General features: G+C 42.1%; 1 protein-coding gene across 2 annotated transcripts in view; it reads right to left on the bottom strand.

Moving 5' to 3' along the window:
- LOC124150664 (alcohol dehydrogenase [acceptor]-like) overlaps positions 1-21,200 on the bottom strand; it is a 49,152-nt gene that overhangs the window by 19,239 nt on the left and 8,713 nt on the right. For both annotated transcript variants that reach the window (XM_046522646.2, XM_046522647.2), the window contains exons 2-12: positions 16,880-17,027; positions 16,399-16,610; positions 15,996-16,182; positions 15,301-15,429; positions 13,995-14,116; positions 13,657-13,824; positions 11,794-11,944; positions 10,511-10,653; positions 10,258-10,429; positions 7,239-7,461; positions 5,720-5,842 (exon numbers count right to left, since the gene is read on the bottom strand). In XM_046522646.2, coding sequence (XP_046378602.2) covers positions 5,720-5,842; positions 7,239-7,461; positions 10,258-10,429; positions 10,511-10,653; positions 11,794-11,944; positions 13,657-13,824; positions 13,995-14,116; positions 15,301-15,429; positions 15,996-16,182; positions 16,399-16,610; positions 16,880-17,027 — 1,778 coding nt within the window. The remainder of the gene's footprint in view (positions 1-5,719; positions 5,843-7,238; positions 7,462-10,257; positions 10,430-10,510; positions 10,654-11,793; positions 11,945-13,656; positions 13,825-13,994; positions 14,117-15,300; positions 15,430-15,995; positions 16,183-16,398; positions 16,611-16,879; positions 17,028-21,200) is intronic.

Here is a 21,200-nt window from a genome sequence, read left to right as displayed (position 1 = left end):
AATTAAAAGTAACAGTAAATATCATAGCGGTTTTTGTATTCACATCGCATAATTCTGGTGATGCTTTTATATTTCATTATAGATTCGTGGAATTATTTCATAACTCTTCAGCAGATAACGTGGAAAAATCCTTTATTGATGAACCCAGTTTACTGTTAACAGGGATGCACAGAATGAAAACTAAAAGACATATATTTTTAGTGGATCATTTACTTATCTTAGCACCTATACGTGAGTAGATAGGTTGAACATAATATTTTGCTGGGCTGATCATCACAAGCCCAAGGTTGTCATAAATATTCACCACAGACATTTCATTGTGTTTCTGAATACAGTATACGTGTCCCCGGACCCCTACACAAGTGAGTGAGTGAGTGAGTATGGTTTTACGCCGCTTTGAGCAATATTCCAGCAATATCACGGCGGGGGACACCAGAAATGGGCTTCACACATTGTATCCATGTCGGGAATCGAACCCGGGTCTTCGGCGTGACGAGCAAACGCTATAACCACTAGGCTACCCGACCGCCCCCACCCCTACACGAAGAGTGTTTGTCTGTTCCGACACACGTGGTGACTCATATAATGTTCCATCGGCCTATATGATGTATGCATCCTTTGGTTGGGAACTGCATAAACTTCTCATATGTTCAAAACAACTGTTCTTCTTGTAAAACTCCACACTTCCCTCCAATTACTATAGCAAAAACTCCCCTCCAAATACTATAGCAAATACTCCCCTCCAAATACTATAGCAAATACTCCCCTCCAAATACCATAGCAAATACTCCCCTCCAAATACTATAGCAAATACTCCCCACCAAGTACTATAGCAAATACTCCCCTCCAAATACTATAGCAAATACTCCCCACCAAGTACTATAGCAAATACTCCCCTCCAAATACTATAGCAAATACTCCCCTCCAAATACTATAGCAAATACTCCCCTCCAAATACTATAGCAAATACTCCCCTCCAAATACTATAGCAAATACTCCCCTCCAAGTACTATAGCAAATACTCCCCTCCAAATACTATAGCAAATACTCCCCTCCAAATACTATAGCAAATACTCCCCTTCAAATATTATAGCAACTACTCCCCTCCGAATACTATACTAAATAATCCTCTCCAAAGACTAGTTTACAAAATCTGACATGAATTTTATGGCCGATACACATGAATTGTCTTAGTGAAAGTCATTCAAGTCTCTCATTCAGTCACAGAACACAGTTCGGGTGAGAATGCTACATGGCAACCAATCAGAGTACTTTTAGGCTCGTGTGCCCACATCGGTGAAGCCCGTCCTGCAATAGCGTGCACCGATCCACATGTAGAGATAACTGCGATATATAAATATTGAATCAATTCTTCATGTTCTTTCCGGTATGTTTGATACTTTGCAGCATCATATAAAGTGGCAATCAGACGTTTCTTTGCACTTACTAGCATATTGCTTCTTTATACAATGCATGATTCAACTTCAGAAAAAAGGTTTCGTAAATTGCTATTTGTTTAAAATTTTCATAAACATTTTGTATGTGGCAGTATCGATTGGTGTGAGCTTATTTGTAGTGAATGTCAGTGGCAGAAGACGCATGAAGCGCTGGTAAAATGTCGAGTGCCTTCGTGGACAGATTTTAGTGACAGACAAGGACAGCCAGTATATTGTTAGAAACAGGACAGGATTGACCCTTCGAGAAGTTCAGGAACGGACAGTTTCTAGAAGGCTGTATGTACCAATTTATGTACCAATCTGCAATATATGTATAATATGAAACGTCTGACTCATATGATATATTTAACTGGCAGTTTATCGCACATATCTTTTGTCTTGATTATACCTTTCATACAGACATATTGTCCCTGTCGCATAATGCCAAATAGTTCTCAACACGCATTGTGAGTTGCGACTTCTTTTCCATGTCCACTTGCAATGTTGATTTGATAATAATACATTTGTCATTTCTGGGCCATTGTGAAAGATACTTATACGAGGGGCGTTCAATAAGTTTTGCAACTTCAATATAAGGCAAAGTCGCAGAATATCTTTTGCACTTTTATTTTTCAATATAACCTCCATTCAACTCAATACACTCATTCCGTTTGTCCTTCAAGCTTTGAATACCACTTTTATAGAAATCCGCAGATTGGCCCTCTAACCATGCCTCTGTGGCAGCCTTTATGTCCTCGTCAACCTGGAAGCGTCGTCCACGTTGGGCAGATTTCATTTGCCGGAACAGGAAATAGTCTCTCGGGGCTGAGTCTGGGCTGTAGGATAGATGATTTAACTGTTCGAATCCACATTCACATATGGCGGTCTGTGCAATTCTCGACTTGTGAACCGGAGCATGTAAGGAACTTTATTACAGCGCATTGCTCATGTTTGAGAGAATCCACTGATTGTGACCACCCTTAGGTGAATGAAGCCATCACATATAACTTATTGTTGTGTCTGGAATTGTTATGACACGCGTCAACCTGATGTTATGACTAGTGTCACACCTGCAACAAGTTGACATTGTTTGTGTAAACACAAATGCACAAGTTGCAAAACTTATTGAACGCCCCTCGAATAATAGCTATGACTTACCACTTTCACAAATGTAGTTTTAAAGAAGTTTACCGTATGCATCATACCATGTGTACTATATTACTGCACGCAGTTGGATCCTTCGCCGACGACTCGAACTAACCATTTCAGCAATTCGACACCATGGTCCGAGTGCTCTGACAGTTGTAAGAAATTAAGCTACCAGTATCTACCATGCAAGGAATGTGAGGAAACTTATATTATTGTCATCTACATCCTCGACGTAGTGTTACAATGTATACCTGAACTGAGCGGTATACTGTATAAGATAATGCACCATGGATCGATGGCCTTCATCTATACGAAATAAAGAATTGAATCACTATCAAGTTGTGATGATACTAGCTGTTCGCGAAAAGGTTACATATCCTGTCCCACCGGTGGCACTCATGCAAAGTCAAGTAAAAAAAGGTATAGTAATAGGATTAAACCTGCGTCTATTCTTTCGGGCCCCCCAGAGGAATGAATGACATACAACAGACCATGGCTACTTAGTCATCGATGAACCTCTCATCATTTATGAAACAAAAACGAACAACACTCTCACTATTGTCACTGTATTTGTGCCTCATCAAGGTACACCAATGTTCGGCATGCATAGGGTTGTATATGAGAGTCCTTGTAAAAATTTGTAGGTTTGTCAGCACCATACCCTTTCTCGTGGGTTTCACCAAAGTGGTAAACGTTTCCTACACCAAGCTAACACACCTTGATATAGCTTGAATATTGTTCAAAGCGGCGTTAAACACAACTCATTCAGTCATTATTGTCTCCTGAAATCTAGCTCACACTTCATAAAATTTGCTATTAACTAATTCACATACTCTGCGTAAACAACCCATAGTATAACACAAGAAATAGATATGTGACAACTTGTCGATCACCAACATAACACTGCAAACACGAAAACGTCGTTTTTTCCGTATATGGTCATTGGACGGAAAAACGACTAAAAATTCATTAAAATTGATTAATTGGTTAGCGTCTAGAAAGTGCTTGGAAAAGCGTCGAGTTTTTCAAGCGTAAAATAGACGGAAAAACGGTGCTTTTTGCTCCGCCTTGTACAACTGTTAACGGCCAATCAGATCGCGCTGGTCCCCCGACGCACGTGATGCCCACGGCTTCCTTTCGGAAGCATTAGGTTTCGTGTTTCTGGCATGCCTTGCTCTAGTATCTGTCGCGCGCAGTGCAGCGAGATTTGCTGATTAGTCAGTTTTAGGATATGTAACATGTTAATGGAATTCAGACACGCGCCAAGAAGTCAACCCAATACATGTTACCAAGTTTATTGAGATAACATATCCCTCCGCTATGCACAGTTACCTCTATCGGATAATGGGTAGTGTTTAATTTGGTTATAATAGTAACTAATTTTGTAATGTGAAGTTTACACGATATACGGCTTTTCCATAGGACGAAAGGTGGGTCACGTGACGTTTTTCACGTGACTGTATTCTTGAAATGACGTAAACACTGACTACTTCCACATTCCTGGGGAAAACCCTGGGAATTCCCAAGTGCGAATTCATACAGAAGCGTTGTTTCTCATCATTTAGACCCTTTAATTTTGAACGTAGCGTCTAAGCATACTCTGGGCTAAGTCATAGAGTTTGGTTGCATGCCCGTTCAAGGATACCCTCGCTACAACCCATCCTTGAGAAAAGAAAAGAAAAGAAAAGAAAAAAACCCCAAAAATCCAAACTATCGTAGTGACAATCTACAGCAATATATGAATTTACCTTTACTAGTTTTGTTTTAATGATGTGTTTGTTTTCTACTTTTATATGACATAAATACATAAACTGGAATGTGCCATATTCTTATTCCTAATTCTGAAGGTACCACATGCAAATTACAATTTTGTTTTACCTTCTGGGTTACACATGTTTCGCGTCATGACAGCATAGGCACTTGCACTTACAATACCTCTATTACATGTCAAGCTTCATATCAGTTATCCAATAATTATATAATGTGCTGTACAGCTGTAAATGATATTGTTTATCTATATGTGCATATGGGCCAATTGCCTTTCATACAATAAAGATTGATTGATTGACAGCATAGGCACTTGCATGAGAAGGTAGGTTTGCTGCACACATTTCTTTACGCCTTGTTTATTTACTGGATCAAATGTATCTTGTCATATTTGTCCTATGCTATTTTTCAGAGTGAAGGGTATGTCGAGTTGTAGACGCCTCCATCATGCGGGCGCTCGTGTCAGGAAACACAAATGCCCAGATCATCACGATTGCAGAGAAGGCGGCGGACAACGTCAAAGCTCCTAATAAGGCTCATAAAAAATCATTTACTTGATCAATTAACGCATACTTATGGTTGTAAAAAATATGACCATGCATAATTGTGTTTCGACTATACCTCTTTGTTAATGTACATACATAATATATAATTCGTCAATAAGATCGTTCTATCTGATACATTAAAAATACTCAAACAAGTTTTCATTCCTGTTGCAGGCCAGCATGAAGAACAATATTTCAAACTTGACACGATCAAATGTGTTTGGTTTGGTCGCTTCAAAATATATTCTAGATATATTATGGTAGGGGGCCCGGAATGTGCTCCACTCATATGTAGCAATGTGGGAATCGGAAGTGGGTCTTTAGCATGAGAAGCCAATGCATTAACCACTAGACTACCCCATCGCCCATGATATGCATATGTCCCCCGTGGAGATACGGGTTAGAATGGTCTTCAGAAACCTATGCTTGTTGTAAGAGGCGACCAACGGGACCGGATGGTCAGGCTCGCCGAATTGGTTGTTGCATGTGACCTTATCTCAATATTGCTTCATTGATGCCCATCATGTCAATAACTGGATTGTCTTGTCCAAACTCGATTATTTACAGACCGCCGTCATATTGAATATTGCTGAGTGAGTCGTTAAACAAACAACAAACAAACATACAAAAATTTAATATATTTATTTGTATGATATCAGTAACATACTGGTGGTTATTAGAATGGAAATTAGATAATATAATATTATTTTCAACCTAGAAATGTCAGAATCACAACTTCATATCTTGAAGAATTTGTAATATGTATCGACCGGCCATCACTTCCCCCCCCCCCCCCCCCCCATCCATCCCGCCTCGCTTTATGTCTCTCGTATCATGTCCGCCGCCTTCTCTGCAATCATGATGGTCGGGGCGTTTGTGTTTCCTGACACGATGGTCGGCATGACAGAGGCGTCCACGACTCGTAGTCCAGAAATACCCTTCACCCTGTAGACAAGTAATGGAACCAATTAATCATTGTTCCTCTACAGGTGTCACGGTAGACTGAAAGAAAATATACTCAACAACAAAAGTTCCTGTGACACCAATATTTTAGTGTGGTTTTCAAACAAGTAAAGTTTTGGTTTTCAATATTGTAGTACATGTATGGAATCAAGTCACAAAAAACGCAACTGCTACAGAAAAGCATGCATTCCATGCAAAAGTTGACTTTTATGCAAGCCTAATGCATTTCACTACCTAGGAATGGGTATAAAAACATGTGCATTAACGGGATGTAACGGGAATGCAGTCAGAGACCATCCTCGGAGTGGCAGGCCATGCGTAACCAATAATCGACAAGACAACTGGATTCGAACAACACACCTACGAAATCGATTCAAGCCAGCAAAAGTGACTGCAGAAGCATCCCTGGCCCTCGACGAATATCTTTACAAACCGTACGTCGCCGCTTCAGATTTGCAGGGATTGTCGCCTGAAGACCCGCCAGACGTCCCATTTTGACAGGAAACCACCGTCAAGCACGTCTACAGTGGTGCAGACAGCGTCTACGCTGGACGGCAACGCAGTGGGGACAAGTTCTATTTACTGACGAGTCTCGTTTTCACCTCAGCCACAGCGATGGGCGGATTCGAGTGTACCGACGTCGAGGTGAACGTTACGTCAATCATTATGTCATGGAAGAAGATCGGTTCGGGGACGGCAGCGTTATGGTATCGGGTGGGATTACAGCAAGACAGAGGACCCGTTTGATAGTGGTAGAGGGAAATTTCAATGGACAGCGCTACGGCGACGAGATCATCGGCCCTGTTGTTCTACCGTTTTTGCGTCGCCATGGCCCAGACATTACCTTTCAACTTGACAACGCCCGGCCTCATATTGCTCGACTTGTTCAGGATTCTCTTCAACAAAACATCGTGAATGTCATCCCCTGGCCGGCTCGCTCCCCTGATCTCTCACCAATCGAGCACATGTGGGATGAGATGGATCGGCGCCTTCGACGTCAACCACGTGTTCCACAGACACTCCAGGAACTTCGAAACATGCTCCAGCAGATATGGACAGATACCCTACAGGACTTTGCGCGACGCCTGGTCCATTCCATGAGACGAAGATGTATTGCTTGCATCGCAACCAGAGGTGGACATACACGCAATTGATTTGTAAATTGACATTTTGGCATGTTCATGGGTTTTTTTTATGAAATCACGCTTTTTCTGAAGTCAGTATGGCAAATTAAACCATTTGAACACTTACAGGAGTCTTTTATCCGTTGCAAACCGAAATTGTTTCAGATCTGGTAAAAAACAGAAGTTTGCATTAGATCTTATTCAATGTCACAGGAACTTTTGTTGTTCAGTATAGAAGTCACAGAACTACTAACCTCAGTTTCGAATCCACAACAGTTGAAGAATCGCGTACACTTCCCATCTTGCAGGTACCGACTGGATGGTAAATTGTCATTGGTATAGCCCGTACATGGCATTCCCAGTATGCGTCTGTGTCATATTCCACATCAACGCATGTCGGACAAGGCGTCATATCTGGTTCCGTACCAATATCCTTCAAGCTTTTTGTCCGTAACAATTTCTGCGAAATCCGAATACCTGCAAGATAAAACACCCACTGTATCTTCATCAAAATGTCACATCGTGTTTTGTATGTTTGTTTATTGTATAACGACACACTCAGCAATATTACAGCTGTATGACGATGACCTGTAAATAGGCAAGTCTGGACCAGACATTCAAGTGATTGACATCATGAGCATCGATCTATGCCATTGAGATACAGTGTGATATGCATCAACCAAGTTAGCGAGCCTGGCTACCCGATCACTTTAGTCGCCTCTTACGGCAAGTATGGATTTTTGATGACCAATTCTAACCCGGATCTTAATCAAAATGTCCAGTCATGTACGTGACATATATAGCTTGCATGCGTACATGTTTTAATAAAGAGCAAGTAAACGCAACATAGCAACTTTACAGACTTTAATACTTTAAGGCATACTGAATCACCACTACCAAATCTAGATTTGAAAAAAGGGAAATAGTGTAAAACAGATGATAAAAAAGAGACAAACGTAATCGTTCCCCAAACGACAACATCTGCCACTAAGGGGATTCCCCTGGGGTTCAAACGTTTAGCGTTTAATGTGCTGCGGAATTTCAACGATCTGGCCAGGGGCCAGTCTGCCTGCTTCTCACTCGATTTCGTCACTTTACGGTGCTTTTTCTGTCTGCTCATCATCTGTTTGATTACCGTGTCCACAACTCATGTCAACTTATTAGTAACAACATTGAAGACGCCTTCAGTTGTGGTACTCAGGGGATTACTCCCTGACAGGCATTCATTTTGTTCAATAGGACGGAGAGCATCAGGTGGTTTATGTGGGGTCTTCCTTCTTGTCCAGCTCATGTTGTTACAAGTACAAAATTCACCCGAACGTGGTGATTGGAATACAGGAGATAAAGGGGGGCATCTCACATATGACACAACTAATCGGCGAACTATATTCACATGCACTATATGGCATGAAACATATGTAACATTAATGATTTGGTATGCTTTGGATTACGAAAGGCATTACAGACCGGTAGCTGTGTTCCACTTTGGCTAATATACATGTTGATGAGATATTTCCCAATTCTTTTGGGATCATCACTTGGTTTTTGACGGATACCAGTTCAGGATCAAGACCACACGCTGAACTCTCATTCATTGGAAATGTTCTCAAAGAGAATGTCCAGACACCCTTAACACCAAAGATGAATTCGTCACGAAGCACAACCATACTCCAAAGACCCATTTTGATAAGTTCCTGGCAAATCACAACCACGCGAATCATTTGGAGGGGTGGCATTCAAGAGACTGAAGAGACTGAAGAAACTTGGATGAAGCAAACTGAAGCCATTGAGATACTGCAGGTTGAGCAGGACAATACTCAGACCACAGCCATCCTGCTTCGAGCTGGCAGGTTGATATCATCCAAGAAGAAGAAGAAATTTCGAAACCTAGACCATGCCCTCAGTTGGAGAAGAGACAACATCTTGCCAACCATAAACCAGTGAACGGTAATCACAAAGCTGATTCACAGCTTGTTGCACTGCAGTCATGTAAATGGAAATATTAAATTGAAATTTGAGAAATAAGTCCATATGTTGTACAGTGCTCATTCTTCACATCATTTATCTATTTTATATATTAAAGTAAACCTATACTGTATGTACATACGAACGGATTTATATGGCATAAACAAAAGCGATGGGGATTATCCATTGGTCAGCTGCTGGACAAGTACATGTAGGAAGTCGCCGTATATGGTTCCAAAACAGGATGTTGGACATTAAATTCTGTTAAAGACATTAATTGATATTTTAACTAAAGTATTCATAATGTCAAGATCAAAGGTCGTTTCACACACCCAGCAATGTATGCACTTTATGTTTGTAAGATTAACAGAAAACCGCTTCTTGGACTATCCATATAGCTACTGAGCATCACAAGTCTACATATCAGCCAATTAAAACATTTTTCACGCACCGCTGCCCCGTTAGGAGGGTAAATTTTAGCCACGCCCCTAAATAGTTTTGTTTGGAATCTGATTACAGAGCGTACGAAATCAGCACTTTCACTTGGACATTTAAATACTTTCTACGAATGTGATTATTTCACTAGGGAAGTGACTTAATATGTCCAGGGCAATTGATATTCACAGCAATATCACAATCACTTTTATCACTATACTTGCCGTTTAAGATAATCGGTTTAAATATTATAAGTTATATCCTTAACATTGAGAATGCCATGTAGTTTGAGATGCCCAAATTAGACCTTCAGAGTTCGTCGTTATCCATGCAAGAACCCGCAAGTCAGCTGCTACGAGTAAAGGGCCAACTACTGGTATGTTTGTCTGTTCCTTTGGTTTGAGACGCCGCACTCAGCAATATTGTGGCGTACACTCTCAGCCCCGATGGGATCTTTTCATTGACATGGCATTCTTAAGCATTTGCTCAGCCCAATTGCATTAGTGTTTGTGAGTTCCCATACAGGCGCACACACTTTGGCTTCTGTGGGCACTTACATCACGCGCTGTTAATAAATGATGTGAAATTTCATTGTGATTAGATGCTGCGTTCAGGTATTGTCAAAGTACGCTTCAACGGTAAATACATTCAATCGTTAGTTCCCTTATTTTTTGTCTGAAGTTGATTTCCCTCAGACATGACACTTATATTGAGGCAAGTTACTATAACTTTGTGCATGTCTTTGACACCATGTACGTTATACGAGTCACGATCGCGATGTTAAAACAACTAAACATCGAGGTCAATTGCTGTTGTGGTTTAGACCAAAAAAATTCAAATCCGATCCGAAAAATGTCGGTCCCGCACACTGACCTCTTATGAGCGTCTGGACATCATCGGGATGAGACAGGTAGTTGGGCTCGATGACAGGATGCTCAAAGGGGTTGGTGCTTCTCAGGCGGATTGTCCCTCTACTCTTTGGTCGGAGTAAGCTTGGAAGAACGGTAAAGCCTTCTCTTGCCGTCCAGTTCATACGATCCATGAGCTACGAAATAATGAAAACATAAATAAGAGGTTCCCGGCTGGTGTTGCATGTTCCTTTCTCACAAAACACGTTATGCTTTACCTTGTTTGCAATGTTGAAATAGTTTGGTGGTCCAGATGGGGGTAGTAAGGAATAGAAGTGAAGCTCGAGATCCGGCCTGACTTCATCTGACTTAGTTTTCAGGAAGGCAAGCACTTCTAGACCGAGATTTGATGCAAGGACCCCTGGTAGAGGCAATATAACACAAACATATAAAACAGTGTCCATGACCCCAAAGTAGATTACTGGGGTGGAATAGAGACGTCGGTGTCACATGTTCATCTCAGTGGGTCAGTGAATGATGTTTGCACCATAGCCAGAAGTTTTCAGTCTGTGAATACTTACGATACGGGACAGTCAAAGCAGTGTTTAGTACTAAGAGCAACGTCCAAAGCAGTCTGGGTAGCCTTGGGTTGGTTGGTTGGTTGTTTTACGCCGCACTCAGCAATATTCCAGCTATTTCACGGCGGTCTGTAAATAATGGACCACCCGATCCCGTTAGTCGCCTCTTACGACAAGCATAGTCGCCTTTCACGACAAGCATGGGTTGCTGAAGACCTATTCGACCCCGGATCTTCACGGGTGAAACCCATACAGGATGATATATATACATAATACCAACAAAAAATAAGGGAACTGATGAATGGATAGTGAAGGTGAAATGACGATAAATGTCGATAAATGAGTGTAGATCAATATATTGTCTCTCCTCTCGATACACGCACGACGATGATGATTTAACATAGCGTACATTTTATTTCAACTTGAGAATATCCTTCTTCAGAACACTTAAGCTGTATTCCAGCTTGGCGGCTGGAATAGTTGCTTTTTCAGCAGCCCCTGGTGTGTATTATCCAATCGACAAGTGTTGACAGACCAGCTGCTGACTTGAGGATGTGACTATCGGCATAACTGTCGCGACAGGGCGTGTTGTTGTTATTGTTGATGTTGTTTAACGTCGCACTGAGCAGTACTCCAGCTATTTGACGTCGGTCTGCGATCCACGCCGCTGGAGTACGATGACACGCATCTCAACCAATGCATGTCACCGACCCAGACTACCCAATGCATTAACTCGCCAATGCATTAGGTCAAATAGCATGGCTTGCATGGGACCAGATCTAATCCAGAATCCCGACGAGGGTACTGTGGCCACAAGGCGGAGTGACTACGTCTAATTCATCTACATATATGAGTATATCTTATACGAGTACACGATAGCTATAGTATATATTCCTGACCAGTGAGGAAAAGACCTTTAATGAAATCAATTCAGGAAATAAATGTGATACTTTTCATTTCATAACAATCTCTGCTAATCCGACCTGTGCCAAAAAACTTGTACTGCAGATTCGACTTGATTGACGAGGCCTTCTCTGGTGTGATGGATAAGGGTTCTCCTATGACGGCCCTGTGGTATGTCATAAGGTGGTCCTGGAGGTTGTCACCAACGGCGAGGTTAGCTTCAACTTTGATCTGAAGCATCCATATTCAAATAACCATGTAATCACATGGGCCCTTTGTTCACTTTATACGTTGTGTCAGTGTGGCACTTGACTAGTTTTGCAGGTCTGACCTGGCAAGTCCACTCACTCCATATACCTGCATATCTGACCTGGGAACTCCACTCACTTCATATACCTGCATGTCTGACCTGGCAACTTCACTCACTCCATATACCTGCATGTCTGACCTGGGAACTCCACTCACTTCATATACCTGCATGTCTGACCTGGCAACTTCACTCACTCCATATACCTGCATGTCTGAACTGGCAACTCCACTCACTTCATATACCTGCATGTCTGACCTGGCAACTTCACTCACTCCATATACCTGCATGTCTGACCAGGCAACTTCACTCATTCCATATACCTGCATGTCTGAACTGGCAACTTCACTCACTCCATATACCTGCATGTCTGAACTGGCAACTCCACTCACTTCATATACCTGCATGTCTGAACTGGCAACTCCACTCACTTCATATACCTGCATGTCTGACCAGGCAACTTCACTCATTCCATATACCTGCATGTCTTATCTTGCCATTCCACTCACTCCATATACCTGCATGTCTGAACTGGCAACTCCACTCACTTCATATACCTGCATGTCTGAACTGGCAACTCCACTCACTTCATATACCTGCATGTCTGACCTGGCAACTCAACTCACTTCATATACCTGCATGTCTGACCTGGCAACTCAAATCACTTCATATACTTGCATGTCTGACCTGGCAACTCAAATCACTTCATATACCTGCATGTCTGACCTGGCAACTCAACTCACTTCATATACCTGCATGTCTGACCTGGCAACTCAAATCACTTCATATACCTGCATGTCTGACCTGGCAACTCAAATCACTCCATATACCTGCATGTCTGAACTGGCAACTCCACTCACTTCATATACCTGCATGTCTTATCTTGCCATTCCACTCACTCCATATACCTGCATGTCTGAACTGGCAACTCCACTCACTTCATATACCTGCATGTCTGAACTGGCAACTCCACTCACTTCATATACCTGCATGTCTGACGTGGCAACTCCACTCAATTCATATACCTGCATGTCTGACCTGGCAACTCAAATCACTTCGTATCCCTGCATGTCTGACCCGGCAACTCAAATCACTCCATATACCTGCATGTCTGAACTGGCAACTCCACTCACTTCATATACCTGCATGTCTTATCTTGCCATTCCACTCACTCCATATACCTGCATGTCTGAACTGGCAACTCCACTCACTTCATATACCTGCATGTCTGAACTGGCAACTCCACTCACTTCATATACCTGCATGTCTGACGTGGCAATTCCACTCAATTCATATACCTGCATGTCTGACCTGGCAACTCCACTCGCTTCATATACCTGCATGTCTGATCTGGAAACGCAGCTCAGTTCATCTATTTCTGACCTGAAAATCCGCTCACTGCTGTGTTTGTAAGGTCAGAGCAGGTATTCCGCTCATTGTGTGTTAATAAGTAACTTGGTTGAATGTCCGTCCTCTTTCACAACAACACCGTTTGAAGCACGAGTGAGTCAGGTTCAGATTCGATTTTCTAACAGACAACGGTCGTATAGCTGGACTATTAACGATAATTATACATTGTAACAAAACAATATAAAAAAGTCTATTATTGTGCAGTTTATAACGTGAATCAACAGACCCCATTATTCTCCAAGTGTTTCTTTGGCCCGATCCCAGACAGCATCAGCAACTGTGGCGACCCAACCGCACCAGCAGACAGGATTACCTCCCTTGAGGCTCGCACTCTGTACAGGCGGCCATCTTTAACATACTCGACGCCAACTGCTTTCTTGTTTTCAATCATTATCTGTAATAAAATGGGGTACTATTTGATTGGTAATGTGTGATTAGACTTTAACCATAGCCTATTGCCCATGTCATTTCTGTAAGTTTATGATTACCACGCCTTTATTTATATATTTTTCAACAAAAACGTTAGGTATGAATACAAATTAGTTGATTGTTTTCATACACTACCTTCGTGACGTGACTGTTGGCCAGGACGTGCAAGTTGGGTCTGTCTATCACAGGCCACAGGAACGCCTTGGATGTGCTCATACGTTCCCCGTTCTTGATCGTGGTCGGGGTGTAACTAAATCCTAAAAAACAGCTTCATACCTTGACCGCGGACTATAATGATACTGCATTAATAAACATATATTTAGAAAACGTGTCGGCCATCATGAAATTGGCTATCTTAATTTTTGATTTGACAATAGTTGAAAACGTTCAGTAGCTCTCGCTGAATAACTTTTTAGAACATTATATGGCTATTATGCAAGACAACACAGGGTTTTTTCATCAGCAGATGGAACCTCATCTGAAATATTGAAGAAATACTGATAATTGGTGGCCATATTGGATATTAGAAAAAAGATATTTTTCCTAAACCTGGGATTTGTTCCAAGTTGAGTGCAGAAATGTCTAGATTGCCTCGGCTATATATGTACGACACAGAAACACGTCATAAATTTCATATATTAGGAATAAGATTTGTATTTTGCAAGACTTTGACGAGGATAATACATACTTTATTGTAATATATAATACCTACGATATGGAAACACACGAGTGAAAATCCTACAATCTCCATCCTATGTCATCCTTAAAAGAACAATGTTCAAGACATATTTTCATTGTCTAAAGTAAGTTTAGTAAAGGTTAGGAATACAACCCCCAATGTGTAAATACAAAGTAGGAGATCATGAAATACAAATGTTGATACCACGTAATAGCAACGAAGATACAAAGATACAAAGACAACAAACATCTAATGCATGAGCGTTTGTGTCTGTATATGTCCTATAGTTTGCACGTGGCTAACGGAGCAGCGCCACACATGTAACATCGCTGAGTTGACACTTTCACGGACAGTCTGGGGACCATTATTTTAGTCAATCTTATTGATTCTGCCTATCATTCAGTTGTGGTTTACTTGATTTCTTTCATTGTTTGTGCATGAACTAGAGACGCGGCGTTTGCAGCGACATGGGCATCTACGGGCTATTGTTCTGCCGGAAACTCAATAGTCAGCGTGCAATCGCCAATAGGATCAATGCGATTACCAGACCACGGAACAGGTACAAACTAACTCAAAATGTTGACGATCGACCCTGTTCAGGGCGTCCAGGGTCAACGACGTGAGTACAGGCTGGCTTGATCCGTTACGAAATCAAGCTCAAACGGTGAATCAAATTGCTGCATCATCAGGATACTGGAGTACGAGTATATTGATACAAAGCATGAACCATAACAATGTATCTGTAAGTCTGTATGTCCTAACCTTCCTGCTCCGCGCCATTCACATCCGTCTCTTTATACCCCAACTCAAGGCCTGCCTTGAATATCCGCTCTGTTACCGGTTGTCTCTGTGCACTGCTGATGGTCAACGGTCCACCGACCCCGTGGTACTCTGCAAGGAATAATAGTATTGTCGTAAATGAGATAGATTTAATGTTACCTTCGACATGTAATTTTTGTTCCAGCGATGGCAATCCAAGGAAAGCTTGGGCATGAAAGTGTGAAGGTCGCTGGTGCTGGTGCTGATATACCAAGAGCAATAATCTTAGATTCAAACCCTTTCCTAGTTTCCCTAGTAAGTTGTTTAACGCTGCACTCTGCAATATCCCAGCTGTATGACGGCGGTCTGTTCAATGTCTGTTCAGGAGCATCGATCCACGATATTGGGATACGATGACATGCATCAACCAAGTCAGCGAGCCTGACCGACCGATACAGTTAGCCGCCTCATACAAGCATATCCGTCTTTTACGGCAAGCATGGGTTGCTGAAGACCTGTTCGTACCCGGATATTCACGGGGCACATTCCAATCCACGAATATAACATCCTCGCATGCGTGGTGGACGCAACTCACGGGTTCCGGTCCCTTAGGTAACTGGGCCAACTGTGACATGGTCAAATGTCCTTTTTTCGGTCATTCCTCATTCTAATTATGAGCGTTATATGTATAGATTCACCTGGTGACAGGCCTTCTACTTGGTTATTTTCGGACTTCTTAAAGTAGGGGAGGATATCTTTATACGTCCATCCATCACACCCATTGGCTGCCCAGTTGTCGTAGTCGTGACGATGACCTCTGACATAGATGTTGCCATTGATTTGACTGCAACCACCTAGAAGTCTTCCACGCGGCCAGAATGATCTCTGTGCATGAGATAAAGTTTATCTACAACATGAATGAACACTTGCCTAAACATCTATTTGTAAAGTCAACGGTAATTTCGGTCGTTGTCTTTCAAATTATACTGTGAGTTTTTTTATGTTTAGGCAGATAATCGAGGCTGGTTGTTTTCTGGCATTATAATCATATAATTATAATATATAATTATTTTTTAAACACAAACGTTTGTAAGGTATTACCCTATCTTCGAGAGCACCTCCCGCATGCTTAAGTGGTTCAGTCAAATACTGCCAGTCGAATTGGTGTTTCCGACCAGTCAATCCTGCAAGTAATGGGATATCCACAAGTGGCTCCTGTCGGTCATCCCCTCCGGCCTCAAGAAGTAGGACAGTCACGTGATCATCTTCGGACAGGCGGGACGCCAAAACAGAACCTGCGGATCCTGCTCCAACTGGAAAGAAATACAAACATGTTCGGATCGGATCGGATATCATTGACATCCGTCAGTGTGACCTTTACAGGAAATATAGCACAAACGTGATGTGTACTAAATTCAGTAATTCTAGATGAACGGAACGATGTGAGGGTTAATGTACATTGCTTGGTCACAACTTAAAGTATGCAATAAAACCGATTACATCGTCCTAATGGAAAATCTCTAAGTCACAAGTTTTTCGAGATTGTTGTTTTTATATCAATAATATGTGCCCTTCCACTTACCTATAATGTAGTCATACGTTGTGTTTAGTGCTGGTGAGATGACTTTGCTAGTGTCTGTCGGAAAGACATACGGACGAACGACAATGGCAAGGATGACGACATTGACGACGACTATCAGCGACATTAATGACGGCATTCTGACGTCCTCCTGCAAGACAATGAAAAGTTATTTGCCTGAAACCAAGTTTTGCTGATTAAAAGAAATGTAGCGTAAAACAATGAAGTTGAATTATCGAGTATGGGCCAGACAAAGCAGTGATTGATATCATGAGCAACACATAATGCCGTCACTGAATCTGACCTCCCGATCCAAATATTTGACGTTGTCGCATTGTCGCCCCATCTACATAAATGTGAAAAAGGCGTTAAAAGAGACACAATACCACATCTTGAGTCAAATGTCGAGGTTTGTTCAATGAAATACTTTTAGGCTGGTAATATACCAACTACCCAGTAATAGTTGCCATTCGACTCGGGCGATTCGCGGGTTGTGGTCCTCTCGTCCTTGGGAGATATGTACACTATAGTCCGTTTGTTGAAAGATTGTACCGATAAAATGTAAAATAGATATAAATTTAAAAGCAACAGTTCGTCTTAAATGACATGAAAGTTGTTTATTTGTCCATACCAACTCGTCACAATAATTCATACATTGTCATGAAGTAAAGAAAAAGAGTTTAACAAACTCTCATGTAATTGTTGGTGTATTAATACCTATTATATTTCAACCAATCACGTCATAGTACGTGATCACGTGAGAGATAGCGAAAGCGAGGTCAGAGTCAGTTCGTTTAACGAGTTCCAAAACTTAGACACGGTTGATTTTACTCTGACAATTCGGGGTATAAATCTACCTCAGTTTCTACTCATCGTGGTACAATTACCAGTTGAATAGGTTTGTGAAGCCTCAAAGTGATACAATTATCATTTGAGGGTAGCAGTGGCCTGGTTGTGAACCAGCACGTGTCTCGACTGGAGATAAGCCCTAGGGAGCGGGTCCGCCCGCCATTATGGCATCGGAAAAGCTGCAATCAGCTGTAACCTCTCAGAACCTAGTTGGAGAATTCCTCAAGGGGTCGGAGATGTCCAGATCTCAGTCTAGCTGTGGCCAGGGCACTAAATCTCAGAAATCTGCGTCCCGTCCACAGTGTGGTGAGAAGCCTACAGACCCAGAGTCAAATACCCAGTGGTGTGCACAGCCGTTCGCGTGACAGTACCAATATGGCGGCGGATCGGCCCGCAGAGGAGAGGCCGTTAGCACAGGAATATCTGCTCTCACAGATGATGGCTCAAAGTATGCACACTCAGCAACTGATTGTTGGAATGTCGACCTCAATATCTCAGTTTGGGGATACCTTCACAAGGTTAATGCAAAATAATGTTGAGAAACGCCCAGCTCAAGATGTGCCCGATGCCTCCAGATTGTCGAAAATTCGGAGAACTGGTGACGATCCTTGTGTAGAAGATGGTGAAGGATCTGATCACGGTGAATATGAAGCAGACTTGGATCTTTTTGATGATGCTCAGTCCACCCCGAACACTGTTCTTACTGCACGGTCCCTTCAGCACGGCCACACCTCAGCCCCTGATCTGTCTCAAGTCGTGTGTGACGACGTTGGTTCAGGTGACACAGCAGAAGATGAGGACATTCTTGATACACTGTTGGAGGATTATTCTTGTGATGGCCAAGCTGGGCCTCCTATCAATTTAAAACAAGCTGCTGCTATGAACAAGATGATGTTCCAGAAGATGGGTGATGACAAATTCAAATCCAAAACTCAGGCCTATGACAGACCCAAAAACTGTGATACGCTACAAGCGAGCAAAGTCAACCCAGAAATCTGGGGCAGATTGCGGGCACACACCAGGTCTAATGACATCAAGATGCAGAAGCTTCAAACCTGCCTTATCACAGCTACAATGCCCATTTTACAACCGACTGACCCATTGTTGAAAGTCAAGAATAAAGAACTTTCTCAGGATAAGTTAAATGTGAATGCCCTTGCCAAGCTGGCAACGGATGCTGTCTCCCTCATATCCCATGCTAACACCGAACTTAATCACCCCAGGCGTGAAATGCTGAAGCCTTGTTTAAACAAGCAATTCCAACAGCTTTGCTCGCCCCAGACGCCAATGTCCACTGTTATTTGGCGACAACCTGGCGGAGACCATCAAAGACATGAGTGCTACTAACCACGTCAGTGGTCAGCTTACCACCGGCCATGTGTTTTCCTGCCCACGACCCAACAGACCGTCAACTTCACGGCCTTCATTCACTTATCCCCCACATCGGCCTCCTCAAGGCACAGGCAGGGTTTTTTTAGCGAAGGGATATCAAAACTTCAAGAAGAAAAGGATGGATCAGGAGAGGAAATACTAGAGACTGATGCCCAGGAAGTAAGACGAGACACTGTTACACAAGATGTGTTCCAGGCGGGCAGACAGTTCTTTCTCCCAGAATGGGAAAAACTTACATCTGACAGTTTTGTCTTACAAACTGTGACAGGTTGCTATATTGATTTTGATATGCTCCCACAGCAATCACAATTTCCACGAGAAATAAGTTTTAATGACAGTGAACATTGCATTATTGCTACGAAATTGCGAAGTTAGAGAAGAAAGGAGTGGTACTCAAATCTCATCATGAACATGGACAGTATGTGTCAACTATTTTCTTTCGCTTGAAGAAAGACGGTTCCTTTCGCCTTATCCTGAATTTTAATGAAAACATTGATTATGTTCATTTTAAGATGGAGAGTCTGTCTGCCGCCATCTCCTTAGTCAGGAAAGACTGCTTTATGGCATCCATTGACTTAAAAGATGCATATTACTCAGTTCGCGTTGACCCAGATCACCAGAAATATTTGAAATGCACGTGCCAAGGACAACTGTATCAATTTACCGCGCTTCCGAATGGACTTAGTTGTGCCCCCAGATACTTTACCAAGATTCTCAGAGCACCTTACTCATATCTATGGTCGAAAGGTAGGATGAATGTTGGTTACATTGACGATTCGTTTATCTCGGGTGATGACAAAAGTGAGTGTAGAGCGTTTGTACAAGAAACAGCGGAACTGTTCCCACGTCTCGGGTTACATACACCCAGTGAAGTCGGTTATGATACCAACGCAAATGACTGTTTCCCTCACGTGTGCGAAAGTAGTACAGGTAATGGTGATTCAGGCTCACTTCCACTGGAGCCAGATTTATATACCTATACTGCTACTACAAATGGAATTTTGTATGTAAAAACGATGATGCGATTCAACGATCGTCATGACTCCAATTAAAAGAAACATCAATATTAATTAATAATGAATAAAATTTACTATAGCCCACGAGGATATTGGAAAGGTATAGGAGCAATACTACAAAATAAGCCACTGCGGCTAAGGTATCTAAAGATTGGCCAAGAAACAAGCGATGTGGCAAATATACTTACCAGCACCGCGTTATATCCGAGGAAGAAGTTTGATATTTTTACAACGAATGAAGTTCATCAGGTTGACCTCTTGTTTCTTCCCCACGATAAGGTAAGACGCAAAACGTATAAATACGCTTTAACCGTAGTGGATGTGGCTAGTCACTAAAATGACCACTAAAATGGCCCAAGCTATTTCAAGTAGATCCCGGTCGCGAGTTTATGGGATCAGTAACTAAACACTTAACAAAGCACGATGTCGCAATCAGGCGTGGTGAAAAAGATGCCCACCGTAGTCAAGCTATTGTCGAAAGATTTAACCGGACATTAGCGGAACGTTTGTTGGGATATCAGTATGGATCAAAATGAAATCGGCTCGATTAAGACCAACCAAATGGGTGACACGAGTATCAGCTGTTGTATCAGCGCTGAATAATGAAGTAACGAGATTAATCGGGAAGAAACCATCCGATGCGATTAAAATGAAATCTGTGACTTCCGAATCTTCAGCACCGAGGAGAGGCAAAGAACAAAATCTTCCGGATAGAGACAGTGTAAGATATTTATACCAGCCCAGTGAACTTGAAGGAGACCTACGCCGCGCAACTGATCCGATTTGGTCCCTTAAGATATATAACATTAGTCGGTTGGTTATGAAAGAAGGAGAGCCTATTCTTTGTTATCTTAAAGATTGACTGGGCAGGGCATTTGTACGAGAAGAGTTGCTCATAGTTCCCAACTATACATTATTACCACCATAACCATAAGCGTAGGTAGTTACACCATCCTTATCCATCCATCTCTTTATATCTAAGGGGGATAATGATGTCTTGTTCATTCTTAATCCATATATTATCCTGTGATTGTCACTTCTTAAAGAGTTCATCTCGTGTTTGAATG

Source organism: Haliotis rufescens, unplaced genomic scaffold (genome assembly GCF_023055435.1).
Source record: "Haliotis rufescens isolate VD_foot unplaced genomic scaffold, xgHalRufe1.0.p SCAF_5, whole genome shotgun sequence".
Taxonomy (NCBI): Eukaryota; Metazoa; Mollusca; class Gastropoda; order Lepetellida; family Haliotidae; genus Haliotis; species Haliotis rufescens.
The sequence above is the reverse complement of the archived record's forward strand: the minus strand, read 5'-3'. Positions and strand labels throughout refer to the sequence as shown.